The 23,741-nt window shown below is 32.9% G+C and overlaps 1 protein-coding gene across 2 annotated transcripts in view; it reads right to left on the bottom strand.

Annotated features, from left to right (window-relative positions):
• The window catches only part of LOC146540276 (serine/threonine-protein phosphatase alpha-2 isoform), a 36,299-nt gene extending 12,567 nt beyond the window's left edge, over nt 1-23,732 (bottom strand). For both annotated transcript variants that reach the window (XM_085202205.1, XM_085202213.1), the window contains exons 1-4: nt 23,485-23,732; nt 23,217-23,348; nt 20,369-20,585; nt 10,348-10,436 (exon numbers count right to left, since the gene is read on the bottom strand). In XM_085202205.1, the coding sequence (XP_085058331.1) occupies nt 10,348-10,436; nt 20,369-20,585; nt 23,217-23,348; nt 23,485-23,545 (499 nt within the window). In that variant the 5' untranslated portion in view covers nt 23,546-23,732. The remainder of the gene's footprint in view (nt 1-10,347; nt 10,437-20,368; nt 20,586-23,216; nt 23,349-23,484) is intronic.
• Nucleotides 23,733-23,741: the final 9 nt, after the last annotated feature.

Here is a 23,741-nt window from a genome sequence, read left to right as displayed (position 1 = left end):
TATAAACATTGACAAATGTCTCATAAAAAAAAAAGACATCAAACAACGGAAATAAAATAATTAGAGCAGAGATAAGACATACTCACACATCAAATATCTCAGCAACCTTACACAAACCTTGTGCAGCACTTAGCGAATGTTTGAAAAACCTTCAGAAATTAAGGCTTTTTTTATAGATATATAGGTATATATAGATGTATGGAGATAACTACAAATTTCAATTAGTTAATTGCTCTAAGGTTATATCACCGGAAACAATTAAGTGTGGCCATATTTTCGTACTAAAATTTAGTTTTTTTTTTAGATTCACGCTGTGAGATACAGCAAAATAAATAAAAACAGCATACAAAATAAATAAAGCATACAAAATAAATAAAAATATTAATAAAAAATAATTACTTTGCTCAGACTGTGAATTGGTGGCAACACAGGTATGTAGTTTACTCTTGCGAGTTTAACGCAGTCCGTAATGGGTCCGCCATACTCGCGCGGACTTAAGGGTGAGTAGGAGAGCAATATGAGAAGTAGAGAAGGGGAAAAGAAGAGAGTCCATTTTGCGTGTTGTATGTTCAGTAAGTAAAGAAGTATATTACAAAACCACCATGACAACCCAAGAGCACTGTCATAAATAAAGTTTTCTCTTCGAATGATTCGCGAATACAAATCGAATCGAATAATGAATAATAATTTAGCGAAAGTTCTATTTCGTTGTCAAATAGCAGACGTAACGTAAAAAAATATGGTTTAGGTATTATAACATTAAAATACAATACAAAAACGTATTACTACAGTTATATTACATACATGATGGGAGTGGGTTCAATCCAGATATACATTTCTTTTCTAGCTTTTCAAAAAATTGTATTAAATAGTTAATTTATCGAGAAAGGCAGTAGACTATTGCATCACGTTAAATCTATTACATGTAAACCCACTTTACTAGGTTGAGTTTCCTCAAGCACTTAGAATGAGTCACACACAACTTTTAGTTATTTTCATTGCTTTCCTGCTTCGCAAACCGCAAAACCAGTTTAAATAATTTATTTATATTAAAAATATTTAAAAAAGGGTAAATTTGAGGGGTAAATTTTAAGGCCGTAGTGATACAGAGCACGAGCGGGTGACGGTTATAGTGGTGTCGCTCTGATACCAAGGCAAAACGCCACTGAACACGCACAAAAATTCAACGGAAGCTGGAGAACATAGTGTCTTAACACTACGGTCAACTCTGCCTGTCCTGCTATATGTAGAATACAGTGTGAATTAAATTAAAACTTGAAGGAATTAAAACCTTTTGATAAAATAAATATAAAAAAATATAGTTATAAAGCTAATAAATAATAACTCAAGTAGTATTTCATTCAGACTACAGCCTGTTTCGCTTTTAATTTCAAGATTTCCATCCACGTTTCTACCGTCTGCCTTTAGTTACTATGAAAAGTCCTCTTAATACCTGACCCAATTTGCTAACCCTGCTTCTGGTGTTGTACGAAATTAGGATTGTTTTCAATGCGTAGGCGTGACGTATACGTAAATAGCAACATCGTAATCAAAATATTTAAGATATTTGTTTTAGAAACATTATTTATTTATATTTTAAAATTTGTTGTTTATTTCTAGATTACCTTTGACTTGTGGTGACACAAGCATAGTCAAATGGTAATAACTGAGAGTTGTGTATGACACATGTGACATGACACACTAAGTGATTGAGGTGACAATGGCCACAGGTGCCTACTTCAGAGCCTCCATTCATCGAGGAGGGCTTTAAAATATATCACATCACATTAGGTGAGGAACCAGTAGTTCCCGAGATTAGCGCGTCCAACCAAACAACCTCTTCAGTAGTATAATAATCAGTATAGACGTAAAGATATAAATGTATAGGTTTGTCTAAACCATTGGAAATTCCTAAAAAACACTATTCTTAAAAAATACACATTTCTCACTATTTCAGGTACATTTACAGAATCATCATTACCTGTAAACTAGAAGTTTATTCTCATCACAACGCCTACGGTCAAGCAAATTAATTATTATTAATTAATTTGATCTCCCCAGTGGATTAGAACCCACAATAATCGTTACAAACAAGCTTACGCTATAAACAAAAATCTTTAATAAAGTATCAGAAATAGGTCACTCAGACGAACGATTTCATTAAAATCCCGATTAAAACGAACTCCTCTTAACTGTTTAAATATTCGACGTACTCGTATTGCGCCTCTCTAGATGGAATGTACAATGTACCTACATATTGATTGGTTCTTTTCAATTCGTATATTTTACGATGTCGACAATTAAATTTATATATTTTTTTATAAGCTTAAAGACTAATTATTTAATTAATAACAATAATGTATTTAGTTTATATTACTATTGTTTTTTTTTAGGTTCACATTGTATCACGCAAATAGCAGTATAGGCAAAGGGAATCTATTGTTAAGACATTCCGTCCCCAACCCCGGATTAAAGAGGCATTGCGTGTTGAGTGGCGGAACACAACGCCGTGTTTAGTCTCGACACAGCTAATCAAAAAATACATATTTCATTTCCACGAGTGGTCAAGTAAAACCCACAATTTAGTTATAATTAGTCGCATTTACACTACCCCTACTACGTCTAATACAAGTACCTAATATATAAACACTAATTAAGAGAGACATAGTGAACAATCACTCCACCACGAAGCACCACGTCCAACCTAGAAAGATATATAAATTGAACATACAGGAAAACAATATGTCGTATCCGCAACACAAATTGTATAATATGTGAGTATTATTTACAATCACGTTGTCGCGTGAGGTTGCTGTTTGTATGAGAATATCACGATTGCGACGCAGCTCTACTATCTATATATATATATCTATCTATATTTAAATATACATTTTTTTCAGGTTCACGTCGTATCCCGCATATAGCAAAGTAGGAAAAAGGAACCTAGCGTTAGGACACATCGTTTCTCACCTATCGTCAAGTCAAGTTTCCATAACGGCCTTATTATTAAAATTATTATTACTATTGACTTCTATTTACAAGAAAAGTAATAAATTAATAAATATACATATAAATATATTCATTTTAAATATTTTAACATAATATTAGTACTTGCTTTGGCATGTTACAACAAGGAAACAAGGAAAAATGGCAAATTAGCATTGTGAAAATAGTGTTGAATTTTCATGCCTAGGTCCTGGACGAGCGCCAGACTTCGCAACGACCCTATTTACATGATTGGGTGTCGTGATTGTCTTTACATTTTATAGTATTAGTCTTTTGGAGTCAAACTGCCAGATTTTGACAAAAACAATTTAATTTTATACCTTCTTTTGTCTCTAATAAAATGTTTTCCTTATTTTTTTACTAAATGTTTAGTAGTGATAAAACACTCCGTTCCCCACTTTCGGTAAAATTTTCGAGAAATTACGTGTTGGGTTAAACTCCGCCGGCGCTAGTATTCTCTCTGCCTATCTTTACAATATACAGAATAAAACGTGAAAGACCTATAATTACATGGTACCATTATTATATTACTAGTAGGCTTTTAAGAACGACTAAGAGGAAACCTTTTTAGTATAATAACCATAAGCTTCGTCCGCTTAGAGTATACCATGCCTGTAATATTACATTTTAGAGCTATTTCTATATATTTATTTTCTTTTATATATTTATTTTTCTATATTTTATTTACTTTCATGTAAAAAGATTGATAGACTGGAAGGTATTTGAAATATGTCATATCTCATATGGAACCGTAATATATTATACTGATTCTACTTTCAACAGAGTTAATGTTTGTTATATGTCTTAAAATAGAGTCCAAAGTTTATTTTTTCGGATAATTTCGAAATTTGCGTTTTATTATATTAAATTACATAAAAAATAATACTTATAAAAATCGTGTGTTGATTTTACTATCAGTTCTTGTCAGTAGAATTGCCTACGGTAAGGTTTACATTTTGAAACTAATGGACGAGCACAGAGTTAAAAAAACATTGAATAGACAAAGACGTGAATAGACTAAAGACGCACAAAAAATAGCTTAACGCATGTTGCAGGCTAGGCAGAGGGTAAACCTAGTAAAGTTAACTATTATACTATTTATAGACAAATAAAATCTACTAATTTCTTACAAACAAGAAAAACCCCTACAAATCCCAACCCCTAGTGGAAAATTCATTAAGCTCGCTACGAACGTACCTAAAATCGAGACGGTATAATTGTTATTTCAAGGAATAACTTCATTAGAGTAAATGTAACTCCGAAATGGTACAAATTTATTAATATCTGCCTAAAAGCTCTGTCAATTAAACGCTACAAACGGCCAATTTCATTTGACGATTGTTTAAGTTTGTTCGGTAGATAATGGTTCATTGAAAAATAATAAACAAGTGATGATAAAAATAAAGTAACAACAAGAAAGAATCAAAAAATGTAAGATAAGAGAAATTCGTCACTCCGTTGTTACCTAAATTGAGAGGTATGTAAATATAAAATCCACTAACATAATTTTTAGGCACAGGGAACCTACGAACTTATTGTTAAAACACTACTAAATTTCCATTAAAATACGTCCGTACCCCATCAAACCGAAGAAAATGGAAATATTAAATATTTCACTGTGCCGATTGGAAATCGAATCCACAACCGTCGCATTAACAGTCCAACGTTTATCACAACTGCTTCCATTAAATAAAATATAACGAAAACTAAATAAACCATTTACCAGCAAAAAAACGCCTACTCGAGTAGAAACATAAAAAAATCACTCCACTTTTTAGCCACTGCCAGTCTCGTGTCAGCTCACACTTCAGACACGTGAGCATCACAAATAGAATGTCAGTCAACGCGGTCGAACCTTGAACCGTTCAGAATTTACGGCATCCAGGGGAACGGTAAGTCGTGCGGTTAGTTAGGTAAGGCTAGTGTCAGTTATTTTTAGTCGTATAGGTAAAACGTTTAGTGTCGGTTTCAAAATCTTTATCCCGCAAGACACAGTATTCCCCGATTTCCAGAGATTACGTTTTGTGTGGCGGAACTTAACGCCGCGTATGTGTTTCATAATTAAAACTGTTATTACGTTTCACTTGGAGGTGACGTCGTGGAGTGTCTTTACGTGATATAACCTACTTCTTACTCAATTTATTAATTTAAAAAATCTTAGAATCCAGAAATAAATAAACAAGATTATAGCAATTATAATCTAATATCTAATACTCAACAGGCAATGCCTCAAGAATACAGCGGAATGTGGGGAACGCAGTGTCTTAACACTAGGTTCCCTCTGCCTAACCCGCAGTGTGCGGGATACAGCGTGATGCTGATTTTTAATTCAAATCAACAAAACCCTTACAACTCCACTCCCATCACATAACTTATATACAAAGTAAGTAAGTAATCTATTTCCGGCGTATTGCACAGCGTTTACGCCCTTGAACTGTCACGAACACGCCCCGTAGCAAATCATCCAGGTCTGACCCAGAAAATTAGGCCTTGAAGTGAAATGTTAAGAGTTCAGGCTCTATATCGAGATATTACATTACAGAAATTACCACACATAGTCGGTATCACTACATCCGAGGGAACATCGGAACCTAGTGTCGAATCCATTGAGACACTTCCGTTCCACCAAAAATCTCAAGCGTGTTGACTGGTGGAACTCAACGAATAGAAATATTAGTGTTATATTTGTATTAAATATACTCCGGGAAAAGATATAACAGAGTGATGTATCACTATTTTTTCTCTGGTCACCTTTGCATGATACGGGAGATGTGTGAATATAAAATATAACATTTTTCTATTAACTAGGTCAGTATAATTTAAGAAACACCGTCAAACATTTTAGAAGTACACTTTCTTAAGAAAAAATATTTTAATTTTTTGACGTCGGATGTAATTAAAAAACATTCTTTAGATCTTTAGATGTAGATATAAACATGACTGGCGAAACAAATTAAATATGTAACGAAGGGTTATTTATATCAAAAATAATGGTATAACCATGATCTGGTTAATTCACATCCAATTTAAGAAGAGAGGGAAAAATAAGAAGAATTAGAAAAATATAATTATTTTCGTTCTTGTGAAAGAAAGAACTTGGGAACCGAGCGTTAAGACACTCTGAAGCTATTAAGACACTACCGTTCTCCATGTATTGACTTCAATATACTTATTTTTTAGAAATAGCCATAATTAAACGATACTACAATTACTACAAATTTAGGCTTAACAGAAGTGTATACAGATTAGAATCCACTGTAAGAACACTGCGTTCTTAATTTTCTGCCTATGTCAAACCACATTTGGTCTCGCCAGAAGGTATAAATTAAAATAACTCTTGCCCTTATTGTGGATTGAATCCACCACCATCACACAAAACGTTAGACCATTGCACGGAAATAGTATAAAATTCACAAGTAGCTATTACGTAAACCAACTCACTTAGCAAAACAACGTAAACGTAAAAAAAAAACGTAAAAAACCTCAAAATATGAAAATAGAACAATGGATTGTACTACTATTGTACTGAAAGACCTTCGTTTTAATTAACAGGAGATACGAGCCCGCTTTGATTATGAAATTTCTAGCCTTTCAATACAAGTGTCAGATGAATATGAAGATTTTTGTCTAAATAAGGTTCAAAGAAAACGATAGATAAAAAAGATAGCGAGATTTGAACCTGCTCCTCTTGGAAGCCGTCCAAGTTCCGTAAGTGTGGAATGATACTTCAAAAATGTTAAAAAAAAAGATAACACGATGTTTCTACTTAACACCTAGCAATTAATTAATTTTAATTAGATGCGAACTAAATAAATGAGAATTTTTTGCTAATTATCGTACTCTAAGCTTTTGCTTGCAGATTCTTTTTTCGCGTGGTTAAATAAAAATAACTATCAGTTTCGGCGTTGAGTTACGGCAATCAACAGGCACGCATAGTTTCTAAATAAAAAAAATCCAATACGTATGTTTGTTCACTTATGATATCTAATCCCATACAATTTCAGTCAGTATGTTAAGCACGAGCACTAACTCAAATATTTATACGTATCACGATATATCCAACTAAAATTAGGTGAACTGAGGTTAATTGAGTTACGTAAATCCTAGTTCCCTTAGGATCACAACCTAGACTGATTGCCATATAAACACACTGGTACCACCTACCTAATACGATATACATGTTAACCTTTCAATTTCAAAATACTTCAATATCAACCAAACTCAACTAAAATTAAACTAATTCAGTTAAACTGAGTTAGGTAAATCCTAGATCCCCTGGAATCATCACAACATAGCCAGTTTAACATTTCCCCTTTCAATTTCAAAATCAAATATATATTTCTTCGATACTAGCTATGATTGAAGTGATTTCACAAAATATATTTCAAGAATCCATTAAAAGCACTATAGTAATAAATTACGATATTTTCGTCGGCCATTCTTCATTCATATTTAAACATTTCAACAAATTACATTTCCTCTTATTGTAAGTAGAGGCGTATTTTTTAATCTTATATTTTTAAGTTTTAATCAAAAATTAAATGAGCTACACGGTGTATCCCGCACACAGCGGGGTAGGCACAGGGAACCTAGTGTTAAGACACTCCGTTCCCCACTTCCCGCCAAATCCTGGAGGCAACGCCGCGCTTTGCCTCGACACCAGAGCTTTAAGACTATAAATTTATATTTTTGCAATTTATATATTGATTTCCACGTAAACAAAAAAATTTCTTTTCCCTTATCACACTCCTTATGACAATCAAAAAACCCACTACTCACCGCTTTCTTGCATGACTCACAAGATAGTAAAAAAATAATAAAATAACAATTCGCAGTATTTTATGTTACTTGAAAACAAGTTTGTCGTAAGTCCATATTGGTAATCCTAATGTTAAAAATACAAATTTTTTTTGGCTTCACAGTGTATCCCGCAGGTTTGGGTGAATTCATGGATTCACCTCCCCATTTTCTGCCTAATTTTAGAAGCATTACGTGTTGAGTGGCGGAACTCAACGCCGCGCTTTTGCCTCTACATGAAAATATTAAATATTTTATTTCTTCGAGTGGAAATCGAACTCACAACCAGACGCGCTTAAAGTCTCACGCTTGTGCATTCTTGTGAGTATCTTAAAACTAGGTTCCCTCTGCCTACGCTGCAACATGCGGGACACAGCATGAACCTAATTATTATATCATAGACAAACAACTTATTTACAAGAAAAGATGGCGATAGTTGTGGCGTTCGGCCTCGATCTATAAATTAAGTGACGCGCGTTTAATTGTATTATATAGACAAGACCTTTCTAGGCCTTGAGCCTTTAGATCTTAGAAAAAAAAATAATTGTATTCTTATATTTTTAAATACTTTTTAATTACTAATAACCGGATGACATCGAATAATTTCATCAACATAAAACAAAACATTTCAAACGACGACGTTAGCTCAAAAACGGATGTGAAAAAACCGCGACATCCGCCAGATGTCTTCGTCAGAGCGATGAAAAAGAAATAACTCGTAGTACCAAACGAGGATCGAACCCTCAATCATCCCGTTCATTATCAGAGGGTTGTACCACTGCCACATCAATGGCCATACAATTTTCCAGAATAAACTTCAAATGTGAATAGCGTAAGACTTGGCAAGTCAACCCTATCAGTGCCCTGGGGTGGGGTTCACCGACCGCCCTTACGTGTATAGTATAATATAGAAATGTATACTTGTATAGAATACTATAGTATTAAATACACTGCAGTGCTTTGTGCATATTACGAAAAGGTCACCTAAATAACTTTAGTAATATAGCTTTTCACAAATTTCTTGCACAATGTTTAACGTAGGACCTATTCGAATATTAGCTGTGAAGAAAGATTTTACTGTTGAACTTAAAACGTCGGCCTTAAAGATTTTAATGTAACTAATATTTAATAAAACACCATATAAGTGAAATAAAGTAATAATTTTCCAAATAATTATACAATTTTTAAAGGAACAACCAATAGAATCTTCTACAACTATAGTAGAATTAACGTAGTACGTATTTGGAGCAGCATCTTAATGAAAACACAACAAGGGAATGTTTCTCTGCTAAGACACACAACACAGAGCGGCGTTAAGTTCCGCCACTTAATACATGTCTCGAAAATTCTACAGAATGTATGGAACATGCCGTGACTTGTATGTAGAACATTAATTTTAATTAACTTTACAAGGATTCTAAAACCAATCATAGGCCACACGCAAGAATGAAAGAAGCAGTGTATGGAAAAAATTATATAACCAACTTACGTACGAGCGAATATAATAAGACTTTATTATTAAACTGTTTACTGACGTTTTAAAAACACATGGCCTCGTTATGTCCATTCGTTTTGATATAATATAAAATATGTGATATTATTATTTTTTCTGCTCAACGCTATATGCCGCATATAGCAAGGTAGGTAAAGGGAACCTAGTGTTAACGCACTCTGTTCTTCACTTCCTGCCGAATTTTGAAAGCATTGCGTCTTGAGTGGTGCAAATCATTACTTTGTTGGCATAGCAAAGAAATGAGAATATTAATAAATAATAATTCATTACCTTGAGTGGTAATCGAACCCACAACCATCGCGTACAGTCACACGCTCGTGCCACTGCGCCACTACGGCCTTATAAATATAACTCTAACATAAATAACAATAAACAACGCATCTGTTTATTTCAAATGCAAGTCTAGACACAATCAACGTCCGTCCTTGCGGTTACGTGGACAATGGTGACTCGAGCGTTACCATCAGTCAGCAGACGCATCAAAATAAATTCTTTTGTTAAGCTTCACGCTCTATCCCGCACATGGCAGAGTAGGAAGAGGTGGTATGGGAGGGAACCTTGTAAACACAAGGACACTCCGCCCCACTTTCATTTTCCATTAATGTAATAAAATTTTCGTGACATTCATATGAACATAATTTTGTAAAATATTTACTTTTTAATATTAATCCACGCTAAGAAAAAAACTCTCTTTTTTTTAATTTATATATTTAGAAGGGTATATACCAAGTCCGGCTATATTAAACTTCGTTAAGTCACACCGTCAAACACAGACAAAGACAGAGAACGAAGCAAATACAAACAAATTATAAACATTTAATATCAACTTGATATGGCTATTACCACTTGGGTGTCAATATAATGCATGTATGTACGTATGTATATATGGTCAACAGTTTACGCTTAACGAAGCAGATAATCAAACGTAGCGTAGCTTAATAGATAGATGCTAATGATCGAAAAGTTTATACAATTTTTTACGCGGCTAGTGCGGGTTCGATTTCATTTTCTTTTAAAAACCAATCACTCACCTATCGCGGCGACCGGTAAGCAGTTGAAGCAGTCCGTGAAAGTTTTCCATAACTTGATGTTGTACCTCCTTTTGCACTCGTCGTAGAATCTGTGGGCAAAATGTTTTATATGAAAAAAAAAACGAATAAATGTAAACATTTTCTTGAGAGTGATCAAAACCTGTAGAAATTAGTTACGGATTATCGCAAATTTACTTTGAACCTACATTTTAAAATTAAAAATAAATCGCTGCAGTCCCTCTACAATTACTTATTAGTGAGAGGGAACCTAGTGTTAAAACATTCCGTTTCACATATTCCGCCGAAATCTGGTTCCATTCCGTGTTGAGGGACGGAACCCAAAAGCCACCCTTTGCCTCTACACGAAAGCTAATAAATGAAAATATTAAATAGTTCATTTCCCCGAGTGCGGATTGAACCCAAAACCAGTCACGGTTACAATCACATACTTAGAGTCACGACTGGTCTCCATATAATTTTTTTCCTAAGCAAGTGTGAATTTATATAATATTTCAATTACTGTTTTCCAATAAAAAATAATAGTTTACAAGTAAATCTATTAAGAGAGCTAACTAACTTAAGCTTTTTAATGAATTTACTCCAATATCCTCAACGAGGCATTCCATTAGCGACGTTCTTCCACAGATAACTATAGAACTATTAGAAAAGCGACATTCTCGATATTTTCCTATAATGATGTTATAGTCTTAGAAAAAGATTAATTCTATATTGAAATTTTTTTAAAAGATATATTTTATAAGAACAACTAGCGGCCCGCTCGCGATTTCACCCGCGTGAACTGTTATTATTAATTTCTGTCTCCATGGCTACGTCCTAGTGACGTCTATGCAAAATTTGAGACTCCTAGCATTTAGTAACGAATGACAAAGACAATGTCATTAGTAACGAATGACAAAGACAAATGTCATTAGTAACGAAGTTTCATACAAACTTTCAACCCCAAAAACAACCCCTTAGAAGTCGAATATTGCAAATTCCCGTCTTAGCGAGCACCTACGTCCTATAAGTAACTCCTATGCAAAATTTAAGATTCCTAGCACTTGTAGTTTCTGAGATTTCGTGATGAGTGAGTGACCTTTCAATTTTATATATATAGATAAATTACATTTTTATTGTATTTAGGCAAAAAAGTTCACGCATTTTCCCGCAAACAGGATAAACATAGGAAACTTAGTGTTAAGACATTCCTTTTTTCAAGACATTACATATTGAGTTGCGGAACTCAACGTCGCGCTTTGTCGCGAAACCAGGGAAATATTTACATTATGCAACGTAATAACTATAGCGTTGAGTTTATGATCGAGGCCGCGTTCACTTTTACGTAGCGCGTACGATATGAGAATTATCGCACGTTTATCTTTTTAATGATCCATTACATTGTTTGTTTACAAAATTTGTATTTTATGAAACAGAGTTGAGTGAAATAATTCATATTTTCATTTCGAGGTAAAAGCGCGGCGTTGAGTTTCGCCAGTCAACAGGACTCATCCCTTCTGCTTACCCTGCTGTATGCGGGATACAGCCATGGACATAGGAATAGAGAAGACACGGGTGGTCCGGGCCCACCCCAGGATAGTCTAGAGCTCACTCTAAAAATTTTATTAACAAAAAAATTGCCCCGAAAATTCCATATTTATCAACACTGCCTCAAATAAGAATCGAACTCACAACTATCACTACAAGTTACTCGGACACATGCCTATATCAAAACATTATGCAAACGTTTATTAGGCCAGCGACTAGCTAGGTTGGTCTCATTACTTCGGATTTAGTTAAGGAAAACGGTAAACTATATTTTCAAGCATTATACAGTTCAAATATTAATTAAAAAATTCAAGTTACTTATATAAAAAAAAAACAAATTTTTGTACTACTTAATTTGTGGTATGGTTTTATCTAACATAGTATGTTATTTTATTGGACATGTACCATAGATAAAATCTAATACAAATGTAAAGATAAATATAATTAATATAAGAAATCATTTACTATTAACAGGCGAAACCAAAGTATACAGCTAGTTTTCAAACTCATACGATAATAATAATTCTAAATATATCGAGTGCTATCAATTAAATAATCAATGTTTTTTACAGCGTAATGGTATTTTCCATATTAAGCAACCTAGTTTTTCCCAAGCATTCGTGTTTGTACTATATCGATATCGTTTAATGAATGTGATAAGCTCTTTTTGTAATTCTAATTCATATAAATTAAAAACATATATCTTTCCGAATAATTTAGAAACATAGAATATATATACAGGGTGAGTCATATTGAACTTTCCGGTTTTGGAAGGACGTTGCACGAAGAAGGGAAGGAGTAGAAGGGTGGGGGTGGAGTCATTAGACGCGCCATGACATGCAGTTTTAGTGTGAGCAATGGCTTGGTCGGGACAACATCGAGCATTCGTAGTTGAAGAGTTTATTAAAAATGGCGGCTCCGTGATCACAACACAGCGTGCGTTCCGTTTACATTTTGCTATTGGTCGACGTGATCCCATTCCCACTGGACCAACAATCAGAAATTGGGTATCAAATTTTAGAGCAACATCATCAGCATTAAAAACAAGACCACAAGGCCGAATTAGGACGTCAACGTCAGCGGAAAACGTGGATAGAGTGCGGGCTTCAATTCAACAATCCCCTCGGCGTTCTGTTCGGAAACATGCCGCTTCACTAGGATTATCTTTCAGTAGTGTCCGCAGAATACTGCATAGAGACCTTAAATTTCACCCATACAAGATTCAGGTAGTGCAAGAATTAACAGTTAGAGACTTAGACACACGAACAAATATATGCCGCGACATTCAGCAGATCCCCCGCACTGCTGTTTTGATCTTCAGTGATGAGGCACATTTTCACCTCGCCGGAACTGTCAACAAACAGAATTTTCGATACTGGGCTGAGAATAGCCCACGAAACCTACACGAACGACCACTTCACAGCCCTCGAGTGACAGTGTGGTGCGCTATTGCAGAGTTTGGTGTGTGGGGTCCCTATTTTTTTGAAGAAGATGGTCAAGTCGTCACAGTTACCTCTGCTCGGTATTGCGACATGCTTGAAACTTTTCTGAAACCGAAATTGGAGGAATTAACGCAGAATCATGACAACGATAACATCTGGTTCCAACAAGATGGTGCTACAGCCCATACATCCAGGCGTTCAATGGAAATCCTGCGACAAATGTTTCCCGGTCATCTCATTTCTTTGCGAGGTGACGTTGGGTGGCCGCCGAGATCACCTGATTTAACCCCCTGCGATTTCTTTCTCTGGGGTTACCTGAAGGAAAAGGTGTACACGCATCGTCCCCGAACCATCGATGAACTGAAGGCTGCAATCACGGAAGAAATCAATGCTATTCCGCTGAATATGACTCGACGAGTAATGGACAACTTCCGGGAAAGGCTTCAGCAGTGTGTGGTCAATGGAGGTAGACATTTACAGGATATCATTTTTAAAACCAACTAAATTAAAACTGCATGTTATGTGCTTTCAAACAATAAAATAATTTTTACTGCATGTCGCTTTGTTTTTAATACACACCTTATTGAAATCGGAAAGTTCAATATGACTCACCCTGTATTTTTATTTTATTTTTAAAACGTTTACCACTTATGATTTCTAACAATAATATAATTCCTCTTTATTTCACACTTTCCCACATAGTGTTAAGACATTCCTTTTCTCAATTTCCACCCATATTTTTGAGACATTGTCTGTTAAATGACGAAGCTCAACGCCACACTATGTCTCCAAAACAATAACAATGAAATATTTAAAATATTCAATAACTTCCTGTAGACATGTATTATCGATTGTTTTCCTTCTAATTAAATTAACAAGTGTATTCTAGCTATAAACATAAAACTAATTAAATTGCCGTCGTCGCGTCGTCGTAAAAGCTGTCTCATATACCAACTTGTATACCACTATACTTGATTAAGAGCATAGCGAAGCCTTTCCATCTATATAGATTTATTAGTAGCCTAGTGGAAAATCGAGGGCAACAATTTCATACTGTCAAAGTAATTATTATAGGTTCAATCTTTACTTAGAAGAATGAATTGGCTACATACAACGCGGCGTTCAGTTCTGCAACTCAACAAGAAATGTACTTTATTCAAGCGAAAAATGAAGAATTCAGTGTATTTGCACTAGGATCTTCTTACCCTGCCATACGCGAGATGCACCGATTTATAAACAGCTCCCAATTCTGAGATCAAACTTGAGACCTATCTTGAGATGCAGTTTTCATTCATACATTATAATGTATGCATGGAAATGGCATCTCAACATAGAACTCAAGAGTCCAAACCGCTCTTGGTTTATAAATACGAGTCCATATACAAATATACTTTACTTGTTCCAATTACAAGTACATATATACAACAAGATAATTGACAAAATATTTGAGTGGACTTTTCAACCTATATTTAAGCACCCAGTCCTAAAAACCTTTTATGGTGTTAACGTATAAACTTTATTATTAACTATGTGACCCAGTTTCCCTTATCAGTGGGTAATTATAGTGTGGACATTAACTTTATATTTACGTCATTATTAGAGGAATTGCGTCATAATAATATACAATAAGTACGCAATGAGTGTGGGGTTCGATTCTCACTTACAAACAAATAGGGTTTTTTTAACCTCACGCTGTATCCTGAACATAAAGGGTAGCAGAGGGAACCTGGAAGCCTGGTGTTAAGACATTGCTAATCAGGACATATCGCTTCCTCACTTTCCGCCAAACTCTGAAGGAATTGCTTGTCGAGTGCCGTAACTCAACGGATCAAATACTAAGATTAATATAATTTATTAGTCTAGTCTAGACTGTAGTTTATTCAAAGACCTATTATTAGTCCAAAAACAATAAAAAAAACGTTAAAATCATTTGATTCGGGCTAAAACTCGCAAAATATGCCCTACCTAAGTCATACCTACATAGTTAGCAATGGTGGAAATTATTGGCTCGCTTCCAAGAGGGTAATGCGTATGTGAAACTTAGTTACATTTCACTATTGATTGTGAATTATATGAAAGATTTCAGTGGTTTTTCTTTAAATTCACGATGTATCCCGTCCGTAGAAGGGCAAAGGGAACCTGGGAACCTAGTGCTAAGACACTCTATTGACAGACAACTTACAAACGAAATTATTTTAGTTAAAAGGATAAAACTTGGTATATATAGGGTTGGGAGTGTAGCGGAACCTATGGGAACGTCTTTCTACGCAAACAAAGCTACGAGCAATGTTTAGTTCAATAAAAAATAGCTAAACAGCCGTAGTTCACATGCAATCCATAATGGATATTTTGACATTCGTGACCTCTTATGCAAATTCTAAACGTTTCTAGAAAAATTAATATAAATCGCAATTGAAATAGAAAAAAAATATAATTTTTAATCACGAATAAAAATTGCATATTTCATAAAAAAAAAAGTGGTCGTTATAACACCTGTCGTTCTTGAACTTCCCATTTTACATACATTATCTATATCTATCTATATCTTATCTTAAGTGCAAACAAGTGAAGTCATAGCTCAAGTACGCAGAATAAGTAATGCAACTACTACAATATACTATGATATTTACTTTAATTAATGCGCAATAAAGATATTTGAGACTGCCAAGTTGAATATGGTTGTAGATTTGAATCCCATTCAGGCAAATTTTTAAAATTAATAATCCTGCAATGGAAAATTGGCTATCGCTGGATCCCGCATATAGCATGACAGAGGAAAGTTAAGTCAAAACTCTCCGTTTCCTACTTTATGCCGAATTTTCAAGATATTACGTGTTGATTACATTGTTTTGTACCAGAGTGAAGAAATTACAGCAATTCATCAGGCTCCAGTGGGATTCTGGGAACTCACAACCCTCGAGTTTACAGACAGAATATACCGAATTGTATTATTAAAAGATTAACTTTACCCTGTCAGGCCTTGTGCGTGGTAGGTTTTTGCTATCTAACCCAAAATAAAATTTCTACAATTCATCGAAAGATTACATTTCAAATTATGTCCCTTTAAAAATGCGTAAATAGATTAAATAAAAATGTATGATTTATTATCTGCTAATTCTCACTCATCACGAAATCTCAGAAACTATATGTGCTAGAAATCTCAAACTTTGCATAGGAGTTATTTATAGGACGTAGGTGCTCGCTAAGACTGGAATTTGCAATATTCGACATCTAAGGGGTTGTTTTTGGGGTCGAAAGTTTGTATGAAACTTCATTACTACAAAGGCTAGGAGTCTCAAATTTTGCATAGACGTCACTAGGACGTAGTCATGGAGACAGAAATTAATAATAACATGGTTGACGCGGGTGAAACCGCGAGCGGGCCGCTAGTATCCAAATAAAAATCAGATCTTTTTGAGACAAATTGGAAAAAGATGGTGTGGGATTATTCCATTCATTTTAAAATGAATATTATTTTAAATTAAAATCTATACTACTATTATAAAGATGTTTATTTATTTGATCCCGCTTATCTCATAAACTGGTTTGAACTGATCAACATTATGAATGAAAACGGCGTCTCAAGATCGATCTCAGACTTGAGATCGACTATTACTATACAAGAATAAAGCTTTAAATGAAATGAACATTATAATAGAGTTACTTTAAACCGAGCTAGAGAGATTCAAAAGGTCGAAAGCTACATTTATATTTAAAGGCAGTTCAGGTCAAAAGTCTGAAGCACCCGAGGGACTCATATTTAGGGTGTTCATCACAAAATAACCACAGAACTAATTATATTTTAGTGCATATATTTATAATAAAAATAAACTATAAAAGCGAGTCGTGGAGCACGAAAGCGTGTGACCCTTAATGCGACGGTGATGGGTTCGATTCCCAATTTCGTAACGTAGCGTAGTGTCGAGCCAAAACGCGGCGTTGAGTTCCGCCTCTCAACACGCAATGCATTTAGAAATTAATGGAAAACAAAAATAGCAATATAAAACAATGGATATTGTAAATAGGTATTATTACAATAAGTAAATATAAGAATATATACAAAAAAAATCTTTAAATAAAAAGAACTACATACATACAGACATTGATAATTTTCAATGCTTACCCAAAACTTTGACATCATATTGATAATTAAGCATATTTGATGAATTACATCACGTTCTTATAATCTTGGGATAAAATTAACGAGATAAGGAGGTGCTCAATCACTTTGAATACATTGACTTTATAAAAACGAAACAATAATTTAACCTTAAAACTGTCGCGCGTCATACTTTTTAATTTAATAGGTTTACAATTAAATAAGTAATCATATAAAATAAATAAAATATATATGCAGATACATATATCAAAAAAATATGATACCTATATGTGTTTATTTTTACAGAATGAACAATAATTAAGATTATGGGTACGATTCCCACTCGAAGAAATTAAATATTTTAAACAAAGAATTCGGAAGACAAAGAATGTGGGGACTTCATGGGAACGCGGTCTCTTTACACTAGGTTTTCCCAGGTTCCCTATGCCTGCTTTGCTATGCCCTACCTATTCCTACGCGACGGAAATTTTACAAATACTTATTACATTCATACATGACACATTCAACGTTGGCCATATCTCAAACAAATCAAATTACATATAAAAACAATAACAATTTTATCGTCAAAACGGAAGAGGTGCAAAAAAACTTTAAATATTTGTACATAAATTAAAAAAAAATAAACAAGAATAAAAACGATTCTTAAAAAAATATGATTAAATTGATATTGTATCTGTGTTATCTAAATCTTAATACCGGTGACGTCATAGTTTAATTAGTAAAGGTCTTTGTTTGATTTTTTTAGTTATGTATATTGATTAATCGATATTAATTAATAATTTTAATACAAATCGATAAAATTTTTGTTAAAGAGTGAAAATGTGAAAGGATTCAGGATAGACACTACTATTATAAAGCTGAAGAGTATGTTTTTAGTATTTATGAAACTAAAGTTCGAATTGATCTTTTCGTGGAAAAGTGAGGAACGAAAGTGTCTTTATAGGAAAGGAGTATCTTAATACTACGTTCCTAGGTTCCCTCTGTCTACCCTGCTACGTGCGAGATACGGCGTGAAGCTTTAAAAAAAATGTATTCCATTGTGACGAAGTTGTAAGAGGAAGTCGATTTGGCCTTCGAAGTTACGTGTCGACGGTGCTGAAGGAAGGTTACATAAAGACCTTTTCTGAAGGACACGTACTGAACATTTTATTTCTATGCATCTTAGAGTGTAAGGGAGAAATTTACAAGAAATGCGACAAAATGTTATCAAGAATAATTTTGTGGTCAATAAATGATCACTAAAGTTCGATTTTCTCTTATATAACATTAATGAGAAAACATCTTAAATATGAACGAACATTCCCTCACAGAATTCGAACCCACAGCCTACTACAGCTATAATAAACATTCATCGCCAATACCAAATCCGATTGTTTATAAAACAAAAAAGGGGGAAATGAACCAAAACACACCAAAATGAAAACCAATACGAACTTGAAACCCTAGCGGCCTTTGAATGAATCAGTATAGAGTGAGTCACTCATTATTGGCTCGATCTTACAAAGGGGTTCACGAAACACGCTGGTTTGGAGTATCTTTTTATGTCACACCTAAAATATTTTTTACTTAGTAGACATTGCCAAATAAAAAAGTGTAAACAATAATAAATGGTATTGATGAATATTTTTGTCTACTTTGGTGCCATAATCTATTACTAATATTATACCAGTCGTGGAGTGTTCTCCATATTAATTCAAGAAAATATTAAAGATCTCTCTCTCTTTTCATGCTTCTAACAAATATAACATAATAAAAGGTAAAAAGGTAAGCGCGGCACTTTATTCTATGATGAACTAATTAATGTTACTTCTTAGAAATCTACACCAAATTATAATAAAAAGTATATAGCCAAGAATTAGGTATTTAAATCCACAATCATAACTTAAAATTGCGGTTATCTTCACTGAGTCACCGTGGAGTGAATAAATAAATCTAAGATACTGTATATATTGCATCATATATAACAATGAATCATACAAGACACATTTCATAATACAGATATGACTTTAGTATACATATTTTGACCCTTTTTCAGCCAAATATGGAGGGAATGAAAAATGTGAAATAAATATTGTTTAAAATCTCTTAGCTAAAGGTAGGTGACTCATAATTATTTTTTTATCAATGAACCGAAATGAAGAGATACAGAAATTATTTTAAAAAACCTTTAGTGGCACAATTTTTTTTATGAAATAAGTAAAAAACCTGATGACATTGTCTCATACTATTAATGTCATTAATTTTAATCTGGATAGGTTTATTAGTATAAGTATATTCATTATTATTATATTTAATTTTAAAAAAATATTTATTCTATTTGTTTAGTTTCATAACAGTGTTTGGATGGACAGAGAGCTTTCACTCACAACTCTTGCATAATGTATAAGATGTATGACCGCAAAAGTATAACTTTATATTTTAGTGAGAAAGGAAGACACATAATTTAAACTCAACAAAGTTGAACTCAGTAAAGTGTTACATAAAGCCAATTACTATGACAACATAATAAATAGTAAGGACTAAAGACTAAGTTACCATGATTTATTTGACACCAGCTTCAAAATCTTTTAGTAATTTACTAAGGAGTAAAAAGTTAAGGAAGAGAAAAAGATGTAGTAATTTCAAAGAATAAAATTCTAATAATTTTATGCTTAAAACTTTTATCATAATCAAGTATTAAATATTTGTTTAAGTATCACTTATCAGAGTATCATGTGAGTATCACATAATTTAATCTTAAAGTCTTAAGAACTAAAATTTGTCAGTGACTGGGCAATATTTAGGTTTTCACAATAAATATTTATTTTATTTAGACAAAAATAAACATCACCACAAATCCATATCTAAAAAAATAACAATTTGGCAGAATAACTGTCACCCATTGCTTTCCATAATAGAAACAAAAACAACTCACCCATAAATCCTATTAATGCTGGCACACTCATGGTTCCCTCTTAACAAGAAGAAATTTTCGGGATATTTGATCTTGTACGCTAGTAACAGGCATATCGTCTCCAGCGACTGCTTTCCGCGGTCCACATAGTCACCGAGGAACAAATAATTTGATTCAGGTGGAAAACCACCGTATTCAAACAACCTTAACAAATCATAGTACTGTCCGTGAATGTCACCTGTTGACAAACAAAATTTTACATTATATAGTATATTTCACATATAACAGATTAAATATATATAACTTTAGGTAAGTTGATAAAGGTGGGCTTGAAATTGTGAATGACTGTGTCAAACAGTACTAAATATGCAAAAGAAAAAATATATAATAATAAAAAATCAACCGAACCGAGTAGAACCAATTGGTTGTGGGTTCGATCTCCACTCGAGGAGCTGAAATATTTATTGAAATTTATATTTCCATTTCTACATGCGGATGTTGATGCAAAGTGCAGCATTGATTTCTGCTTCTCAACACAAGTTAAGTTTTATTGAAAATTTAAATAATATGTAACAAAGTGTTGAGGATAATTAGTTGTTTTTGTATTATTGTCATTATAAATGGTAATGTTATGTGTCCTAAAGTATTATTCATATACCTTCTATGAAAAAGAAAATATAATACAGAAATGTATCAAAATTTTAATCAAGAAGGCCAATTTTAAAGAGACAGGTACTAGACCTTCTATATAAAAGTTTTTATATTGATAATTATATTTAATATATAATATTAAACATAGGTAGTTGTTCATTAAATCTTATTAAAATAACATTTTAATATTACTCACTTTTTAGATGTGTGTATGATATTTATTTTTTATATAGTAAAGAAAGTGCATTTAACTTAATATTTACTATTTTAAAGTTTATGTTATGTAAATAATTAGTTAACATTTAATATTATTATTTAAATTTATTTTACTGAATTATCCTTTTGACCTTCAACTCATACTCATTAGCTGTAATTTTGCCATATTATTGTATTAAATAATAACGTAGTATATAATATTCCTATAATTTAAATTTTTAATAATTTTACTAAGTTGATTGGTTAATATTTTAAATGTAAATATTTCTAAAAAATATATGTAATGCATTACAGCTATGCAGTATAATAACACACCTAACACACTTTCTAGATAAAAATGTAATAACGCCTTTTCAGATTCCTAGTTTGTTGCTATTTTAAAGTAAGATGATAATTTGTAAGGTGATAATGATTTCACTGACTCTAGTAAGAGATATCAAACTTACAATATGTTTTTAAAATTTTCATAATAATGCAATGTGAGTAGTTGTAAAATTAATTTATTTATAAACAGGGTATAGTCTGGCAAATATGTTATTGATAATGGGAAGCACGCGCGGCAAATTGCGCAGAAAGCGTATTTTGATGTCTGCACATAGACACCCGCTCACGCCGGACCGATTCCCCGTAAGGGCTCGCGGGGAATCGTTGCGGGGTGTGACCGGACTACGGTACAGTCGAGTGCAATGCTATCAGTTCATTATTATGAAATATGAATATAATATCATATGATAGCATCATATATGCGGAATGGCGTAGTAGAGCATATTTATCTAGTAATATTATAAAAATTAGTAAAAAACACCAAAGCAACATGCAAAATGAAGATATGGTAAATTGAAAAATTAAATAAAAAACTGAATTAAATTATTATAATGAGGCCACATACAAATCTTCTCAATCCAAATTCAATAAAAAAAGTTAAATTTAAAAAGTAAAAAGTAATATAAAACAAGCAAACAAATACAAGATTTTGGCGTTAGGCAACATGCAAAATCAACTTATGGGTAAGTAAAATATTTTTTAAATAATGGAAATAGAGGTCTTAACAAATAAATGATGTTAATAAATTATATCTCCAAATTAAATCAAAATTTTATTACCGTTTTATTTAAAACGTTAATTAATGCATGCAAGAAAGTAAAAAATAAAAATTAACAAATAATAAAGCAAATAATCAAAACGGTAAAAGGCATTTTTGTTTACAATTAATTATATTCTTGTTTGAACAATATAGTGTGAGCTCAATAGTACCTTTAAAGATGTGTGGGTGCGAATTTCCTGTAAGGACGTAGCGCTCACACTGACGCACAGTAACTTGTATGGCAAAGGGATACCTCACTCTCATTTTTTTTTCCCCAAAATTTATTTAAATAATTTACCCAATATTTTTTTTATATATATAATCTTAAATATTGCCACATATTTCTTTATCCATATTGCATTGTATATAAGCTTGTATTATGCATACTGAATTTTTATGTTGTACATAAGTGTGTATATATATATATATATATATATATATATATATATATAGATAAATATCATGTGCCATTAGATATATAAGCAGAAGCTTAGATTTGATTAATTATTTATTGACAAAAAAAAATGATTATACTTTTCGGGCTAGTCTTGATTTTATTCTCGACAACAATGTATGGAACAGCTGATTATTTTTCGATATTTACGTATCCTCATAAAATTTTCGTTTTGTATAATTAACTACAACATAAACATGATAGACAGATATTTTAATTATCGTATAGGTAAATGTGATTTGCTAAGCGTGGGGTAAAACAACATAACAGGGTAACACTGATCGAACGTTCTCTGCGCATAGTATACTGCGCAATTTGCCGCGCGTGCTTCCCATTATCAATAACATATTTGCCAGACTATAAATGTATGTACAAAACTTTATTGAAAGTAGGTAGTACGCTTAGAAAGTTCGAAAGCCGCTTTATTATGTATAAAATTTAAATGAACAATTAAAAGACCTTACCGCAAATTTTTAACGGTGCCTCTAACTCAAGTAATATCGGTTGTGACAGAAATATCTCTCTCGATTTCAAGCATAGCCCTTTAATCTCGATTTCCGTTAACTGTACATTCATGCCAGGCTTCTCGCCTCTCACTGAAAACAAACATAAACATATCACCAACACTAAACTCACTGAAAACACTTATTTTTGTATCACAAATGTAAATATAAAATAAACAATCACAAAATAAACACTTTTTAAAAACTTCTTACAATATTTGTGATTTACCTTTTAATAATTTTTTTATTACGTTATCGATGTTTAACTCATCTGTGTCTCTGTCTGCCATTTGATATAATGTTTGTGCACGAAATATGACTAAATATAATAAGTAATAGAAATAGGATTGTTTAGATTTTTGCCGATTACGAAAGGCACGACCTATTTCAATTCTCGGCAAAACGAAATTCAATGGCGGAGTCCAAGACAACACTCACACACACAAACAGATTACGGAATACATCGCCAGTGTTTCCAGTTATAAA

This window comes from Heliconius melpomene, chromosome 2 (assembly GCF_056956725.1).
Source record: "Heliconius melpomene rosina isolate 202511_hmr_F chromosome 2, ASM5695672v1, whole genome shotgun sequence".
NCBI classification, from domain to species: Eukaryota; Metazoa; Arthropoda; class Insecta; order Lepidoptera; family Nymphalidae; genus Heliconius; species Heliconius melpomene.
The sequence above is the reverse complement of the archived record's forward strand: the minus strand, read 5'-3'. Positions and strand labels throughout refer to the sequence as shown.